The 19,500-nt window shown below is 40.9% G+C and overlaps 1 protein-coding gene and 1 long non-coding RNA gene across 3 annotated transcripts in view; one reads left to right on the top strand and one right to left on the bottom strand.

Annotated features, from left to right (window-relative positions):
- The window catches only part of LOC135220778 (uncharacterized), a 68,232-nt gene extending 52,731 nt beyond the window's left edge, over positions 1 to 15,501 (top strand). The window contains exons 2-3 of the long non-coding RNA XR_010315796.1: positions 14,130 to 14,279; positions 14,580 to 15,501. This is a non-coding gene — a long non-coding RNA (uncharacterized LOC135220778). The remainder of the gene's footprint in view (positions 1 to 14,129; positions 14,280 to 14,579) is intronic.
- LOC135220777 (uncharacterized) overlaps positions 1 to 19,500 on the bottom strand; it is a 260,488-nt gene that overhangs the window by 27,338 nt on the left and 213,650 nt on the right. For both annotated transcript variants that reach the window (XM_064258250.1, XM_064258249.1), the window contains exons 7-8: positions 16,155 to 16,320; positions 14,894 to 14,989 (exon numbers count right to left, since the gene is read on the bottom strand). In XM_064258250.1, the coding sequence (XP_064114320.1) occupies positions 14,894 to 14,989; positions 16,155 to 16,320 (262 nt within the window). The remainder of the gene's footprint in view (positions 1 to 14,893; positions 14,990 to 16,154; positions 16,321 to 19,500) is intronic.

Raw genomic sequence — 19,500 nt, 5'->3', positions numbered from 1 at the left:
CCTCCAGTGAATCTTCTTTTGAAAGTTCTGAGCAAACTCAGGACTTTCAAGGGCCAAGTAGCTCTAGTAGCTCCGGACTGGCCAAAGAGCAATTGGTACCCTCTGCTTCTGGAATTGGGTCTTCGCTCTCAAAGGATTCCCAATCCCAAACTATCTCAGCCAGTACAAATGAGGACTGTGTTCGCTTCCTCAGGAATTCTCAAAACCCTAACTTTATGGACTTCATGAAGTTTGCAGCTGAAAAAGATGCAGGTATCGATCCCAGAATATCCTTTTCCTAGAATCAGACAAAAGGGAATCGACTTTGAGACAGTATGATGCGGCTGTTAAAAAGTTAGCATCTTTCCTGAAGGAAACAAGCACTACAACCATGACAGTGAATTTAGCTATATCCTTTTTCAGATCCTTATTCGAAAAAGGATTAGCAGCTAGCACCATTACTACTAATAAATCAGCTCTTAAGAAAATAGACTTGACAGAATCTTACTTTACGTCTATTCCCAAAGCTTGTGCGAGACTTAGACCTTCTGAAAGGCCTACTTCAGTCTCATGGGTCTTAAATGACGTCCTCAAGCTAGCTTCGGACACTGACAACTCTTCTTGCACATTCATGATGTTACTAAGGAAGACGTTATTCTTATTGAGCTTGGCCTCTGGGGCCAGAATTTCAGAACTGTCGGCTCTATCCAGAGATGCGGGGCATGTAGACTTTCTCCCTTCAGGAGAAGTCTTACTTTCCCCGGATTGGAGTTTTTTTTAGCCAAAAATGAGGATCCTTTAGCAAGGTGGACCCCTTGGAAGGTCATACCACTTCCCCAAGATCCTTCTCTTTGTCCAGTTATGACCTTACGAGCCTTTCTGTCTAGGACATCTTCTAGATCATCAGGTCCTCTCTTTATGATAGAACAAAGAAAAAAAGGGGTGGCACTTTATCAGTTAAAGGGATCAGGCAGCAGATCCTTTACTTCATTAAACAAGCTAACCCTGAATCATTCCCAAAAGCTCATGATATCAGGGCAGTAGCCACATCTATTAATTATTTTCAACACATGAATTTCGATGATCTTAAGAAATATACTGGATGGAAATCGCCGACAGTCTTCAAGCGTCACTATTCAAAGTCTTTGGAATCCTTAAAATTTTCAGCAGTGGCAGCGGGAAACATAGTTTCCCTTGACTCTGCATAGTAGTTGTAGCTAAAAGATCCAGGTCTCCTTTCTACCTACCTCAACTAACATGTCGCATACCCTACTGTTAAGCTCTTGATAATTCTCTAGCCTTGGCAGCTATGATAATTCTAGTGGAATGTCCCTTATTTTTATGCTAGGGACATCCACACTTAAGTGTATATTGTATCAGGTGGAATGTCCCTTATTTTATGCTAGGGATCCACACCAGTTTGTATATTTTGAAAAATTTAACCAAATGTTGCTCCTCTTATTTTTATGCTAGAGGAGCACATTACTGCTATTGTCTATTTGTATTTTGGCTTTTTGTTAGTGAGTTCTTGTGTTGTACTTATGTTTTACTCACTAATTTCAATATTACTATTATTTACTTGTATTAGCTTTAATTATAGTCTAAGTCTATTATAATATCATAATTTATTAGTTTGTATGGAAAAATTTAATGCCATTATACTTTTTCTTTTTTTTTGCTTTTTCCTGTGGTTTTATTGAGACCTCTCTTATTGGTTATCTTGTGCTGTTTCTCTGGTACGATTTCACAGGGCGACACGAACTGAGCCCAGAAAAGGGATTTTGACGTAGGAAAAATCTATTTCTGGGCGATGGGTTCGTGTCGCCCTGTGAAACCCCCTCTATTTCCCCCCCTGCAGCCCAAGATTGGCATCTAACAACAAGGATGACCACTAGAGGCGCTGCTGTCCGCGTGGCGTGGGTATTAGTAGTAGTAGTAGCACCCGTATTTACCTATGGTTCGGCTCTTGCAGGTGAGGATTTTGGTGAGGAACTGTCTAAATGGCTACGGGTTCGTGGTAGTGGTCTCACTCGCCCCTGTTTCCATACCGACACTCTCCTTTTTATTAGAGTGAGCGAGTCTGTTATACTGACTTTACCTTTGATTTTATTTTCTCTGGTATGTGTTAGCTCATTTACCCTAGAAATAATGGTCTAAAGGATTATTTCACAGGGCGACACAAACCCATCGCCCAGAAATAGATTTTTCCTACGTCAAAACCCCTATCTGGTGAATCACTAACATGCTCCATGCTGAATGTTTTATTGGTAAACAATATTAAAGGTTATCATTAAGTAGATATTATAAGGAATAAAAAAGTTATTTTCATATGTATGCATTGAAACAACATAAAATACAGTTTGCATCATAAGAAAATATATCGGCCAATCTAGCAAGGATTTAGAAGTAAGAATTAAACAGCATGTGTACAGTGGACCCCCTGTATTTGTGGGGAATGCGTACCAGACCCCCTCTCCCCCATGAATAGTTAGAACCTGGGAATAGTTGGAATCCTTATGAAAAAGCTTAAAACTTCCAATTTTGTTAGTTAAAACTAAAAAAAAAAACACTATAAATGTTCATACCTGGTTTTTTTAATAGTTTTATAACAGAAAGTGCATTTTATGATGAAATTGATAAAAAAAACTGGAATTTGTGGATATTTCTCATAGCAAAATACCGCGAATAGGCAAATTTTATGCGAATAATGAGGGGAAATGTTCCAGAGAGAAATCCAAGAATGCTTGAGTCCGCGAATCTGGAGAACGCAAATACTGGGCAAACATCCAATGCAATATTCATATAAGTGAAAACGACCCCAAAATAAACTGGAATGGCAGTTCAGTAATTGCACGATCAAAAGATGTCTGGTCACATAATCTTTTAGTCTGCCATTATACAACTTACTTCCAAATCATAGACTTATTTAAAATTAAGTTACCTTATAAATACTTTCTTTGTGTATGTATGTTTAATCTATTTTTTGTGAATAAGTTTACCTCGCAAGAAAGGCTTTATTGTTTACCAAAATGACATTTTGTGTGGTCAGGTACTGCCCCTGTATAATCTTTTGCCTTGTCCCTGCTTCTGAGCAGTTGGACAACTTTTTGTAAAACTCTTAATTGTACCCCTGTTTTGGGAAAGTTACTAATTCTCAAGGTGTGTTGGATTCTAGGTACATATTTTCCTTTATAATCCCTATCTGTCATTTATAAGACCTTTTTTTGTAAACTTATCTTCATATTTATGTCAGTCTGCTAAGTAAATGACATTGAGTTGAAAGGCCTCACAGTACTCCTTCATTTCACTTTTCTTCACAGCTTTTGCCTTTATTTACATACTCATCACATTCCAAATTTTCATGATTCAGTTATACTTATATAGTATATAAAATCAATAAAACCATTTTTACCTTATATATTATTGGCATATCTTCATAACAAACAGCCTATTTGAGGAATAATTCTAAATGAATGAAGCAAACTTTTATCTATGCAAACCCAGCTGAGAAAATGTAAACATTGAGTTATGGTTGCGCTCACAGCAACCTTTATCTTTCTGTAACCTTTTAGAAATTTCAGTGGTAGTGTAATTACAGTAATAATTACATTTAGGATAACAGTATTCATTTTTCATTAAAAGTTTCTCATACATATCGCAAGATTGATCGTGTGCCACCGTCACAGGGATTCCAATCTGGTTCTGGTGAGTTGGCTTCGGCTTCATCAATGATGTCATACAAATCATTTTCAGTACCATCCGTGGCATTAAGACATCTTTGGTACCATCCATGACATTTTTTAAATGATTTTATGACACTTTCTATTTTCATGTTCCTCCATGCTTTTATAACAAAACCCAGAAAACATTAAGTGAGGCAGCATTCAAAGCTGTTTGTAACTGTTTAGAATAATTCAGTCACATGAACGATAATTGTTTACAATAATTATCGATAATTATTGTATTGTTATCAGCGGTTGTTTGAGAATGGAAATGAAACGTAAACAAAACAATGGTTTCCCTTTTAGGCAACGGATGTATGAAAAACATGATATAGAATCAGCTTTATTAATTTACAAAATTAAGTTCCATTTGGTAACTACAGACAGTGATGATATTGGTAAAATGAAATCAGCTGATATTTTAAGGCTGTAAACAAAACCAGAATGCAAATGGCTCATCATCGCTTTGTTCATATATTATAATATGATAATACATGCAATTGAAAAAGAAACCCACAAAATCACTGTGTAACTAGTTTACTTCTAAGTATTTACCAGAGAAGCCATCACATAAATGGCAGCTCACCGAGAAGTTCCAGAAGACTGCTGGGCCTTGACTCAGGCTGACAACCCAAACAACTCTTGAAAATGGGCCACAGATAGGGCCTGAAAGTACTCGAGTGTGGAGTAAAATTAAATTTAAATACTTAGAAGTAAAAAAGTTACACAGTGATTTTGTGGGTTTATTTTTCAATCTTCAGAAGAAGTTTTTGTATGGTTTAATACATGCAATGTTATTACAGTAAAATGATATTGTTATGATACAATAAAGTTTTTTACATACTTACCTGGCAGATATATACTTAGCTTTAGACGGTGGTAAGAACAGCAATGCTGTATGGTATGGAAACAGCAAGCATGAGAAAAACAGAGGAGAAGATGGATATGGCAGAAATGAGATGGTATGGACACCTGTTGAGGAGAGATGATTACCAGACCTTTGAGCTGATCAACAGCTCTCCTAGGGCTGGCCAGGAAGGATTAAATATTTTTTTTACGTGGCTAAGAGCCAATTGGTCACCTAGCAACGGGACCTACAGCATATTGTGGGATCCGAACCACACTATATCGAGAAATGAATTTCTATCACCAGAAATAAATTCCTCTGATTCCGCGTTGGCCGAGCCGGGATTCGAACTTCGGACCACCGGATTGGAAGCCAAGCGTGAAAACCACTCGTCCAAGGAGGAACTTGGAGGTTCAAGAAGAAGAAGAGGGAGACCAAGAAAGAGATGGAAGGATTGTGTGAGAGGAGACTTACATGAGAAAGGGATTGAAGACGCAGAAGCGCAGGACAGAAATAGATGGAAACGGCTCATCCAAAATGGCAACCACATATAAAAATGGGAACTAGCTGGGAAGAAGATTATCTCTCTTTTATTGCATTTTAAGTATTATTTCAATGTCAAATAATGAAAAAGATATGTGTCACTTATATATGTCATCAACACTAGGATGACAGGAACTCAATGGGATTTCACAATTTTGTTCAACAAGTTTTTTGGCTATATAGTCTTTTCTGGGCCAAGCCCATGTCGCTTTGTGAAATATCCCTTCAGTTCATATTTCTAAGGTAAATAATACTAACATTACCAGACAAAAATAAAAGAGGGGGATGTCAGAGTATCCTGACTCGCTCACCCTAAATAAAAGAGGGTGTCGGTATGGTACTGGGGCGAGTGAGACCACTACCACAGACCTCTTGTCATTTAGATCTCTCCTCCACCAAAATCCCCCTGTTAGAGAGAGCTGGTACACAGCTCGCGCCAGCAACTACTACTACTCACCCACCCACGCTAACACCAGCGCCTCTGGTGGCCATCCTTTCCATTAGCGACACCTTGCCCGCACATGCTTTTTTGCTCTCTGTGTTTGTGATTGCTAATTTGGATTTTACTGCAACTATGGAACTTCAAACAATCGCCGCATCTAAGTTAAGTACTGCCGAAAGGTTACACGTAATTTTTAACCAGACAGGATCCGTTTTCAACCGTTTTTTAGGTATATTAACGGCTCGCATTGTGTGTTTTTACTACTAGCTCCTTCGGTCTTCGATACCGTCGTAGCTATTGCTGTGCAGTATTTATGATTAATTTTATGATTAATTTTATGTGTGGTGCAAGGTGTGCTACCGAAATTTATATTTTCATCGTATTATTCGGAAATCCTATGCCTTATGTCTTAGCTCATGCATGCATGTGCCTTTGTCTAGGTCTGTTAGGCATGTGGGGTCACAACATCTCTCTCTCTTTAGTCCTACCACCCTGGCCGTCGCCCTCCGTTTTACGTATCGGCAGAGGCCAGCTCCCGAGTAGTTGGATTTCCTACCTCCCAGGTAGGCTAGCCTAACTTCTCTTGGACGTCTTTTTCTTTTCCCTCGATTTCCTTCCTTTCTATTTTAATACAATGTGTTATCTGTATTTTAAGTTGCATGTTAGAGACGGTTTGAGTTAGCCTAGGCTATCTCTTTCGCCTGGCCTATTCATCCGCATGGTCCTACCACGTTCGCGGTGGGCCAGACGATCGCCACGAGCCACCAGCTCAGTCCCCCTACCTGCCCTCCTCCCCATAGCGGGGGAGAGGCAGTCCACACTCGCTCACGGTTGCCACGGCAACCAACCAGGCTCTCCTCCCTACCCAGGGAGGATACAGGAGTTACGGGGGGGTCTTGAGTCTGGCTCTTAGTACCGTTCTCTTCCTGGGATCCAGGGGGGGTACCTCGTGCGTTCGGGTTGGGTTGGCCACCCCTCCCACTCGTGCTGGGTCCTCTTCGGGTCTCTTCTCAGCTCTCTCCCTCCCTCGGTCACCCCCCAGCCTACCCACAGCGCTAGCGGCGGGCTCAACTGGCTTCGCCAGCTCATCGGGGGGTGGCAGAGAGTAGCTCTCACATGCACCTGTATTTATTTACATCTATATATAACTATATATGTTTTACAATTATATTTGTTATCATTATGTTATATTCCACTAGTCTGGCGGAGTGCCCGCTCACCATCCGGGTCCTCCTTCTGCTTGCGGAATTTTGTACAGCGGAGCTGAGCTCCGCCTGCTTTTCTTATTTATCTGGGTTAATCCTCTCATGTCTCTCCGCTGTCCTTGTACCCCTCACCCTCGGTGTATAGACCAGTAGCTGGTTCGGTGGAAATCTTTACTCCGGTGCCCCGGTAACTATCGGGCTAGTTTACCAGGTCTTACGGACTATCTCTACAGGAGAACAGGAGAGGACTATGCCCAGAAAATTTTTCACTCTGGCATGCAGCGGAGTATTATATCTCTTAGCGGGCTAGTCCTGTTAGTAACTGCTGATACTCATGTATCTGTCCACTTACAGGCTACCAACTACCAGGAACCCGGGTGCAATGCCATCCTTCAAGATCCATGTGGTCACGAGGTCTGCCAGACCCACGCTCCCTGTGCCATCTGCCATGGTGAACTAGTGGTATGGCACCACGAAGCCTGCTCCATCTGCTATGATCTGGTGGATCAGTTTTCCGCCGGAGTAAGTATATACCAGAGTGGTATACTTATTCTGTTCATAGTATACTTATAACTGTTTATAGAAGCATATGATATGAGATATAAACATTACTTAGTTTTAGTTGTTTAATCATATAATTTTGGGGCTTCGTTGTAAGGACTACAATGACCCTTTATTCCAGGCTGCCGCTGTGAAGGACGCCGCATCGGCTATCTTGAGGGCCTGGGTCGGCAGGTTCGGGAAGAACGTATCTAAGGGGCAGCCATACATCCTGGACAAGAGTATGGCTGTCCGCCTCTTTCTGGGTGGCAAGTCGACCAGCTACGTCGACCCAGCAGCGGCGGCCCCGTGCCTCGCCGCCATCCAGCAGCAGGTTGCGCAGGCACTGGCGGCCCAGGCCAACCCGGATATTTCCGAAGAAGCGGATACCTTGGATCTGAATGTAGAGCCAATGGCGGTAGGTGAAGGTAATTTGTTAGTTGAGGTAGGTTTGCTTGGAGCTCAAGGGCTTCCCTTGGGCTTATCTGGATCTTCTTCCCCTAATCCTTCTTTTCTTAATTCGCCAAGGCTTTTCGTGAATCTGATGTTTCCGGGTCAGGTCGTCATTCAGCTTCAGCTGTCCCTAAAGTGAAAGGGAAGCGAGAGCAAAAGACCCTTGAGAGGACGTCTTCTAAGAAGACCTTGTCCTCCGCATCTCATAAGATTCCGGCTCACCACCCCGGAGCAGAGAAATCGAAGTCCTCTTCGACTTCGCATTCAAAAGGGTCCAGAGGCAAGTCCTCTAAGGATAAGGCCCGCTTCCACAGAGCCAGAGCCTTCTACGTCCAACGAGCACGCCCTAACCCGTAGACTCCTAAGTCGGTCAGGGACCCTAGTCCCTTTGACACAGAGGCTTTCACTGCAAATATAATGCAGCAGATGGGGAACCTGGTCGGTAACTTGGTTAACGACAGGTTCGAGCAGATGTTCTCGCGCATCTCCACCTCGTTTGAGGAGTCTGGCCAGTCGATCCGAAGCATTTCAGAGAGGCTGGCAAACCAGGAGAATCTGATGGTGGGCCTCAGGAAGAATCCCCCAGCAGTTCTTCCTCAGTCAGGCATGGCGTTACAACCAATGCCAGACTACGAATCTCTTCCTCCCTTCACGGCGAGCAATCTTTGGAGGGTCGCAGCTTATGCCCCCTTCAAGGACGGTATGATAACCATCCCAGATTGTGGTACTCGGAGAATAGAGGACTTCGAGTTCCACCCCGCCAACCTCCAACCACCCTTTATGGGCTATGCTCGTCTGACAGAGACTGCAATGAGGAGGGAGGATAGGATCCCGAAAGAGACAGTGATCTATAGTCAGGATCAGGCTCAAAGAGAATGGATTAGAAGTCTAGAAGATTGGGATTGTGTCAATACCAAACTTCAGGCTTTCAAAAGTCCATTTACCATCTTTGTGGCAGAGGAGGAAACGCCAATCCCCTTTACCGCAAAGTTAGCAGAGCTAACCATGCAGGCCGCCATGAAAGACGAGCATATGCCCCAACTGAGGGAGACAGAGCCAACATCTCTTCTCCTTCCAGTATCCGAAGACCTATGGGCTGAGCTACCTTTACGGTTGGGAAGCTCAAACCAGATTGTGCAATTGTACAATTTGGGGAGAGGCTCCCTAGGTTGTCGGATAACCTGATCCAAGCAGAATTTGATGCTATGGCCAGGTTAGGGAGGACTTTAAACGCCCTAGTTATGACAGAGGTTGCCGCAATCACATACGGGACGGAACCTCTGTTCAAACTCTTAGCCAAAGCACAGACACACACCATTCAGTGTGATCTGTACAACTTTGTGATAGCTAGACGCAACTGCAGGAAACATGTACTGCAGGAAGCCACGATCCGGCATGAGCCAAACAAGCTACTTGCGTCTTCTATCTGGGGCGCTGACCTCTTTCCCGAAGCAGTAGTGAACGAGGTTCAGCATGAAGCGACTAGGCTTAATCAGAGCCTTAAGGTCCAGTGGGGACTTTCTTCCAAGAGGAAGCCAGAAATCGCCCCCTCAACTTCGAAGAAGCTGAAGAAGCCTAGAAAGTTCCCACCTTTCCAGGCTGCTCAGCAACACCAAGTAATGCAAGCAGTACCAATGTCCCAGGCGGTTCAGCCGTCAACGGCGAAGAATCAATCCCAACCGATTCTCCTACTGACTTCCCAAAACCAGCCCTCGACCTCTTACGCAGTATCTCCGGCCTTTAATCCAGTCTTTGAAGGCCAGGCGTTCCAAGCCTTTAATAGGTTTGGAAGAGGAAGCAGGGCTAGAGGTGCATTTCGCCAAAGAGGTGGCGGAAGGACACCTAGCAGGGGCAATCACTTCCGAGGAGGACGAGGATCACGCCCCACCCCAAGTCAGTGAGGACCCTCAGGTAGGAGGGAGGCTGTTCCTCTATCGTCACAGATGGGGATTCAGCAGTTGGGCACAGAGCATTGTGTCCAAAGGACTGGGATGGAGTTGGATCGAAGGTCCCCCTCCATCCAAAACATTCCTTCAAAAACCAACAAAGGAATTGACAGAGTATGCACAGGAACTCCTTCAGAAAGGGGTAGTATCAAGAGTCAAACATTTAAAGTTTAGAGGACGCTTTGTTCAGCGTGCCAAAGAAAGGCTCAACCAAACGAAGAATAATCTTAGACCTGTCCCGTCTAAACTTATTCATTCGTTGCGACAAGTTCAAAATGCTGACTATCTCGCAGGTGCGGACCTTACTTCCCCGTGGGGCCGTCACCACCTCTATCGATCTTACAGACGCATACTATCATATCCCAGTTGCAAGGCACTTCCGCCCATATCTAGGCTTCAGGCTAGGAAACCAGGCATTCTCATTCAAAGTGATGCCCTTCGGGTTGAACGTAGCCCCCAGGGTATTCACGAAGATAGCGGAATCAGTAGTCCAACAACTAAGATCCCAAGGGATAATGGTAGTAGCGTATCTGGACGATTGGCTCATTTGGGCAACAACCGTCAAGGAATGCCTCAAAGCCACGAGAAAGGTAATACAGTTTCTGGAACATCTGGGGTTCCAAATAAACAAGGTCAAGTCCAGGCTAACGCCGGAATCTCGCTTTCAGTGGCTCGGCATTCAGTGGGATCTGAACTCCCACACTCTGTCAATTCCATTGGCCAAAAGGAAAGAAATAGCCAAAGCAACAAGGCAATTCCTCAAATGCAAACAGACATCAAGGAGAAACCAGGAAAGGATCCTAGGTTCACTCCAGTTTGCGTCAGTTACAGACGTTCTGATGAAAGCAAAATTGAAAGATATAAATAGAGTTTGGCGCTCAAAAGCAAACAACAAATCTCGAGACAAGTTGTCAGTCATCCCGCCGATTCTCCGCAAACGTCTCCGCCCCTGGGTGGAGGCCAAGAACCTGTCCAAATCAGTCCCTCTCCAATTTCCTCCTCCGGCGTTGGTTATCCACACGGACGCTTCTCAAGCGGGTGGGGAGGATACTCCCAATTCAAGAAAGTACAAGGGACTTGGTCACCTCAGTTCCGCCGGCTTCCACATAAAATGTACTGGGAAGCTATGTCAGTTATTCCTCACATTGAAGAGGCTTCTACCAGCCAAGGGATCCCACATCAAACTAGTATTGGACAGTGCAGTGGTAGTACACTGCATTAACAGAGGAGGATCCAAATCAAGTCATGTGAACCATATCATGATAGCCATTTTCTCTCTAGCAGCCAAGTACAAATGGCATCTATCCTCCACTCATCTGGCGGGAGTAACGAACATGATAGCAGACGCCCTGTCTCGATCAGTTCCTCTAGAATCGGAGTGGTCCCTAGACAGGCGCTCATTCCAGTGGATATGCCAAAAGGTCCCACACCTCCAGGTGGAACTTTTCTCATCACAATCGAACCACAAGCTCCCTTGCTATGTGGCCCCCAACCTGGACCCTCTGGCTTATGCCACAGACGCCATGTCCATAGATTGGAATCAGTGGAAGAAGATATACATCTTTCCTCCAGTGAATCTTCTATTGAAAGTCCTGAACAAGCTCAGGTCTTTCAAGGGACAAGTTGCTCTAGTAGCCCCGGACTGCCCCAAAAGCATTGGTACCCCTCCTTTCTGGAATTGGGTCTCCGGCCTCAACGGATTCCCAATCCCAAACTGTCCCAATCAGTACAAATGAGGACTGTGTTCACTTCCTCAGGAATTCTCAAAACCCTAACTTTATGGACTTCATGAAGTTCGCGGCTAAAAGAGATGCAAATATTGATCCTCAGAATATCCTTTTTCTAGAATCGGATAAAGAGAATCAACATTGTGTCAGTATGACGCAGCAGTTAAAAAACTGGCAAATTTCCTGAAGGAAACAGATTCTCGAACCATGACTCTTAATTTGGCTATATCTTTTTTCAGATCCTTATTTGAAAAAGGTCTAGCAGCTAGTACTATTATGACCAATAAGTCAGCTTTAAAGAAAATCTTCCAGTTTGGCTTTAAGATAGACTTAACAGACTCTTACTTTCGTCTATCCCTAAAGCTTGTGCTAGGCTCAGACCATCAGAAAGACCTAGTTCAATTTCATGGTTCTTGAATGACGTTCTCAAACTGGCTTCAGATTCTGACAACGATTCATGTAACTATATAACGCTCTTAAAGAAAACATTATTCTTACTGAGTCTGGCCTCAGGAGCCAGGATATCTGAACTGTCGGCTCTCTCCAGAGACTCTGGCCATGTTGAATTTCTCCCCTCAGGAGAAGTTCTACTATCCCCAGATCGTAGTTTTTTGGCTAAAAACGAGGATCCTTTAATGAGATGGGCCCCTTGGAAGATCCTCCCTCTTCCTTAAGACCCTTCTCTATGTCCAATGACGACCTTACGAGCCTATTTGTCGAAGACATCTTCTAGGTCCTCAGATCCCCTATTTATAAGGGAAAAAGGTGGCACCATTTCCTTAAAAGGAATCAGACAACAAATCCTGTATTTTATCAAACAAGCCAATCCTGATTCATTCCCTAAGGTCCATGACATCAGGGCAGTAGCCACCTCAATTAATTATTTCCAACATATGAATTTTGATGATTTAAAGAAATACACAGGCTGGAAGTCGCCGACAGTTTTCAAACGTCACTACCTGAAATCCTTGGAATCTCTTAAATTTCCTGCAGTGGCAGCAGGAAACACAGTTTCTCCTGACACTGTCTAAGTAGTTTTAGTCATAGATCCAGATCTCCTTTCTACCTGCCTCACTAACAATTTTCCTTTAACCTACCACCAGGCTCAACCCTATTTGAGCCTTAGCTGCCTAAAAAGGCTATATAGTGATGTGTCCCTTATTTTTATGCTAGGATCACTCACACCTGTACTTAATTGCCGAATAAGGCTATATTGTGATGTTCTCCCTTATTTTTATGCTAGGGTGACTCACTTCTGTATATATTGATATTTTCTAGTTTTAAGTTATCATAAGTTAGCATAAGTATAATACTAAGTCCTATCATAAGTTAGCATAAGTATAATATTAAGTCCTATTACGTATTTTAAAGCTAACATATGTTACTATGCATTAATTAAGATTTTATATAACTTTGTAAATATTTAAACTAGATTATACTCATATTTTGTAATTTTGTGTTTTCTTGTTACCTCTTACTATACCTTTTCCCAAGCTTGTGCTAATTCTCTGGTACTATTTTACAAAGCGACACGGGCTTGGCCCAGAAAAGGGATTTTGACGAAGGAAAAATCTATTTCTGGGCAATGGCCCGTGTTGCCCAGTGAAATATCCCTTCAGATCATATTTCTAAGGTAAATAATACTAACATTACCAGAGAAAAATAAAAGAGGGGGATGTCAGAGTATCCTGACTCGCTCACCCTAAATAAAAGAGGGTGTCGGTATGGTACTGGGGCGAGTGAGACCACTACCACGGACCTCTTGTCATTTAGATCTCTCCTCCACCAAAATCCCCCTGTTAGAGAGAGTTGGTACACAGCCCGCGCCAGCAACTACTACTACTCACCCACTCACACTAACACCAGCGCCTCTGGTGGCCATCCTTGACGTTAGAAGACCAAGCTTGGGCACGGGTGGGAGAGAAAATAGGGGGGGATTTCACTGGGCGACACGGGCCATTGCCCAGAAATAGATTTTTCCTTCGTCAAAATCCCTTAATAGTGCCCAGTCACTGAGCTATCGTAATGATTTGTGTGATTAATACAAATTTTTATAAATGCAGAGTATTCTGAAAAGAAAGCCACGATACCATTACCACCATGCCATGCATTAACTGAAATTTCCCAACTTCATGGCAATACTGCAGTGGCTACATATTCCATTCACCTTTCCCAGGCCACAGACAGACTCATTGACAGCAATATTTCATGCTATTTCAAATTTTAACCTGATCTTTGTAATTTTCATACAAGAAATTATGAAAATACCTTTCATTTGTAGTTGCATACCAAGATGTCCATTTTGTTATTTAAAGCCCAAAGTTCTTTTGCATTTGATCTGATATGAATGTGTCATTTGTGTACTTGTATGGCTATGATATTGATATATATCAGCATGTTTACTATCTTTTAAATACAGCCAGTCCCCGGTTATCAGTGAGGGTTCTGTTCCCGGGGGTTGTGCCAATAAGCAAAAACTGCCATTAAGCGAAACTAGGCGATTTATGAGGCTATAATGGTGCTGATAACCAGAACTCGGCCCATTAGGACACCATAAATCGCAGATTTTATGGCACTAGACAAGTGCCATAAAACTGGATCGCCAATAACTGAGTCCACCAATAACTGGGAACTGCCTTAAATATAAAAGCATCCACATGTATTACTGAAGAAATATTCTCCATCTTTCACAGTATGCCTATGATATTAGAAACACTTATTTCAGCCAATTGAGATGTGTATGCCATATCTACCTACAACCTACTTTGAGGAGTGGACAAACGGAATGAAATAGACTATTTCTGCCTTCCTTACAGCAATATTTGCTTCTCCAAAAAGTCTTCCTACAGTGAGAGTACAGACACATCTCACAATGGTAAGCTGAATTATCAATATAGCATCCCATAGCTAGATTGTATAAGTTACATGAATAATTGGTTCCCTGCTCACATTCATGACTGGCAACATGGCATTTCCAGGTGGAGACTCACAACTTTGATATCAGTGAGTTTCCAATATAAAAGGTGATGGTTTGTATTCCTGTAGGAACACATGCCAAAATTTTAAAGTGATTTGTATTTTTCTAGTTTTATAAAACAGAACCTTTTATCACAACCCTAATTGACTCACCCATCATGGTCCATGATGATGAATGAAAAATACTGTCTTATTTCAGGTTAGTCAGGGACTCCACTCACCAATCTACCACCTATTAGCCACCTTGTTACTAAGCTGAGTTGAGGGATACTATTACATCAAGAAAAATATAAATTTGCATGAAACCAAATTATCATAATGCTGAATAGGTAAGTTAAGCAACAGAATGAAACTGACAAAAAATTCATCTAACTATCCTGTCCAAATAATGATCGTGTACTACATCTGTTACATGGCGATATCAGTGTACACCTTTTTGGATCCTTCTAATGAAAGGGAGAATAAACGAATTTGAATGATGCCAAAAAAAAGAAAAGAATTTAACAGGCTTACTTGTAACAGCATTTACAGCACACATTGAATTGTCATGGTACCATCTGCGCCTTACTCTAACACTGACACTTCCTCTTGTGTATCCTTTCTCTTCATCTGAAAAAAGACTCAATTGTTACACAACAAAGATACCACTACCATGCTATACTTTTAATCACGATATATAAATTAGCCATTTCACTAAGTTCGTTTGGGAACAAGATCATTAAAGCTTTAAAGTTATAATGCAATAAGGCCCATACAAATTTAATACAAATGTTTTGTTTCAGTAGATGTCAGCATTTCTGCAGTTCAACTTTCTTCCTTCTTGAGTGAAAACTAGCAATTGTCAGAGACACAGATACCATGATTGACATGTTCAACAAACCTTTATTGTTTTATCACAAGGGTACATAATGTACAATGAAATCTAGCTCATTTAGGTAGTAAATGATTTTGAGTATCCAATTTTCACATATAAAAAAGCTAACTCATCTTGATCAAGCACACATATCATACACAATCATGCATTCCTGTTGCAATGTTGCAATAAAGTATCAATTACTACTTCAATTTACCATAAGATTAGGGTGCAGGTGTAGAATAGCGTAAATACATGATGCATTATGAAAAAACCTTTTTTATTACCTCAATACTATAAAGCTGTTTGATCTTAAAAGTTTCTAATTTCTATGTCCAAGAATGTTTAGCCCACAATTCTTTTGCTTCAACATTAATGATAGACTAGACACTCCATGGCCAAATGTTATTCTGACTTAAGTCACTTGGGCTCACTGCCTTATTTCTGATGTGTTCTCAATGCCAGTGTAATTGTTTTTTTATTAATAATTTGTTTTTCCTTATCTTTGTAAGACTGTTGACTATCTACCTTTCCTGTTAAGGTACACATCAAGGCTCCTCTTTACTTGATCTCCTTTGCCAATGACCTTAAGGAAGCGTTCAGATTAGTCATTTCTTCAAATGCAATAGGACACACCAACACGGCATCTCTTGCTGGAAATTTTATACCTAAATAATATTTGGATATGTCTCAGTTGAGATACAAAAATGTTCTGTACTTTATATATAACTACAGAAAGAACATAACACTGAGCCACTTCTTGCACATGATGACCTTGCTTTTTTAAATATAATGTGCTGTTACCAAACTCATTACTTATTAAATGTTGCCTACTTGTGGCTGATAAAATGGGTGAGTGTAACAACTTCACTACAAAATAATAAAGTACAAATATAAAAAAATGTGACCTAAATAACTTACATTCAAATTTATTGTTTTCAGTGCATCCCCACGTATGCCATTCTACTAAAGTTGCACGTGGCAAAGCTGGGACCACAACATAAGTTGTGATCTGTGATTCACTCAGTCGTGCCATCATTCGCCGAGCTACAGCAACATCGGATAGCTTTGTTACAAAACATACACCCTGCAATAGAAAACATCTCAGTATAAAGTTGACCTATTTTTTGTTTAAATACATTATCTTTATGAGGAAATTCTTTCATGCTAAAATCAGTGACAATGAATGACACCTACTGTTGTTTACCTGAAATATTTAGTGTCACTGGCCTGTATTTTTGGTAGTCACTATTTTGTCCTCAAAGGATTTACCCTCCATGGTGTGTGCCAGCACCCCATGGTGATCAGAATAATATCAAAGAAATATCTTTTGGCCTGGCCTTGCAGTTGGGTATGATGCCATAATGATAAACACTATGACAAGTGATAGAGTATAATGGACTCAAAGACGAAGGCATTTTATCTTGTCTTCAGTGAAGCTGTGCCCAGTTTCCTATGTCAAAACCTGTAGAAGTGACTATTGCACATGCGCATCGGCCATCTTCTTTTATGATTGGGCCGGTTAAAAGACCAAGATCCATTACTCTGTTGGTCAACGCAGGATGAACCTTTTACCCAAATCCCATGGTTTTTCGTCATGGAAGTGGGAGGGTTTTGAGGACTCAACAGCAACTACCAAAAAATAGGTTTATCCCATGTCAAAAAGGGATTTTGACAAAGGAAAAATCTATTTTGGGGGGGAAGACCTGTGTCGCCCGGAGAACCCATCCCTTCTTCTTTCCCCACCCTTAACCAGTCCAAGCTTGGGTGTCTATTCCAGGAATGAAGATGGCGCGCGGGTAGAAGTAGTAGTAGCGAGAGCGAGAGGAAGGTAAGGGGAGTAACCTTTGTGATGGCTCTTGCCGTGGGAGGGATTTTGGAAAGGAATCCTCTAATTGGCAGAAGACCTGTGAGTAGTGGCTTCCACACGCCCTTATACTTTATACCGACGCCCTTGGGGTGTTCGAGCTGAGGGTAGTAACTTCAGCATACCATGCTAGCTTTTTCTCTGGTATATTTAGGATCTATTTATACTTAGAAAGGTGAGCTACAGGAACTTTTCACCGGCAGACACAGGTCGAACCCAGAAATCTATTTTTTGATAGCATAGTCGCTGTTTTACCTTCAAAGGAGCATTACAAAGAAACTGACCAGTGACAAAAAACTTAAGCTCACAAAATTTTCCTCCCAAATATTTCAAAGTTTAAAACTAAATCATTCAGGTCCAATGTCAAGCCACTAGTTTCAGTAAAAAAGATAATGAAACTAATCAATAGGATATAACTTTAGTTTATAGTTTTATGGTGACTTACCTAAGCATGCTGGGTATGGTTGCAATTTTGACCCACTTTCCCCAGCGACAGTCAACATACCCACCCATTGGGTAGGCCCCTGGTTTTCTGCTGTGGCACCTATGGGGTCAGGACTAACCATACCACCTACTGATACATAGTGCAATCGAATTTGTTCTAGCTCATGGCAGTGGTGTTTTAAGAATACTGAGTGATGACCACCCAGTAAATTCAGAGACCTCTTCGAATGATACATTTCTGAAGAAGGCCAATGATGTACAGTGATACCTCGTTTGTCAAACGTTTCTTATGTCGAACTTCCCGTTTTTCCAACAAAATTTTCAAAAAAATTTTGTATTGTTTGTCGAACAAATGCTCATACTTTGAACTGACTGATTATCTATCTAGTTTAAACTTGTATTTGACGGCCAACCGGGTCTTACAAGTTAAAACTGTATTAATTTTTTTTCATTTACAATATATAGTTTAAAGATAACAATATTCGACAAAATAAATAAAAGTATAAAGCATTTAATATAAAATTTAGCTTTCAATATAACATTTAGCATAAAAGATGTATAAAATCGTTCGTAACTGCAGTGAAGTCACGATGGAGCGATGATATGTTGAGGAGAGAAGGTGAAGAAACATTTAAAATATTACTGTATGTATGTAAAAGCAATAACAATTCACATAAAAAGAGAATTTCCCAATAAATTTAACAATGATAAAATATGAAAACAATCAAATGCAATATAGAAAAAAAAGTCTTAACTGAGCCAGTGTTCAGTGTGCCAGGTGAGACAATCTAGTTGAACAATATTAACAAAATAGTAAACGAAAGAACAAAGCTTTTCACAATAAAATTTAGTACAAATGATTAACAAAATCATTCATCATTGCGGTGATACACAGCTAACTTGAGGTAGAGGGAGGGAGCGTTTATATTTTTGAGTAATAATGAATGAATGATTTTAAGTTATCATGCATTGTGGTATTCTTGAGATGAGAAGGGACAGAAAATTTTTTACTATGATATGTATGTAAAAGCAGTACCAATTCACATGAAAACTAAAATGTTATTTCACAATAAATTTAACATAATGATGAAATGTCAAAACAATCAAATACAATACACAAAAAAAAAATAATAAAAAAGTCTTAAATGAGCCAGTGTTTGGTGCGCCGAGTGAGACAATCTAGTTGAACAATATTAACAAAATAGTAAATGAAAGAAGAAAGCTTTTCACAACAAAATTTAGCACAAATCATTAACAAAATCATTCATCATTGCAGTGATACACAACTAACTTGAGGTAGCAAGAAGGAGCATTTATATTTTTGAGGAATAATGAATGAAAGAATGATTTCAAGTTATCATGTGTCATGGTATTGTTGAGGAGAAAAGAGAAGGTAAAATCTTAACTATCATATGTACGTAAAAGCAGTACCAATTCACATAAAAAATAAAATGTTATTTCACATAAATTTAACATAGTGATAAAACATGAAAACAAATGCAATAAAAAAAAGCTTGCTCGAGTCAGTGTTCAGTGCGCTAAGAGAGAGAGAGAGAGAGAGAGAGAACAGCTCTGCTTTCCACTGACTTATCAGCTGATCTGGGATAGTCATTCGCCCATTTCTTTCACTTACACTCAATCTGCCTAAACCACTTTTATTTTTGTTGCAGTAAAATACCAGTCTAGTGACAATTGCTTTTTACGATTTTTTACTACTGTAAAAGTAACTCGGCAAGTAACTCAGCACTGTAAAAAACAAACTGGCTCCCCTTTCAGCTTCCGAACTTCGATTGTTTGTTGAAATGGCTTCCTTATGAAAAGTTATTTTCTCTCACTTTCCTTTTCTTGCATTCTTGACTTATTACTTATTTTTTGGCAAAATCATCATGCTTGTTTTAAAATTTTGCTGTTTGCCAAAAGTAAGTGATGTATTGTTGCATAACTAATCTCTTTTGT

This window comes from Macrobrachium nipponense, chromosome 2, assembly GCF_015104395.2.
Source record: "Macrobrachium nipponense isolate FS-2020 chromosome 2, ASM1510439v2, whole genome shotgun sequence".
NCBI lineage: Eukaryota > Metazoa > Arthropoda > Malacostraca > Decapoda > Palaemonidae > Macrobrachium > Macrobrachium nipponense.
This window is presented reverse-complemented; position numbering and strand designations above follow the sequence as displayed.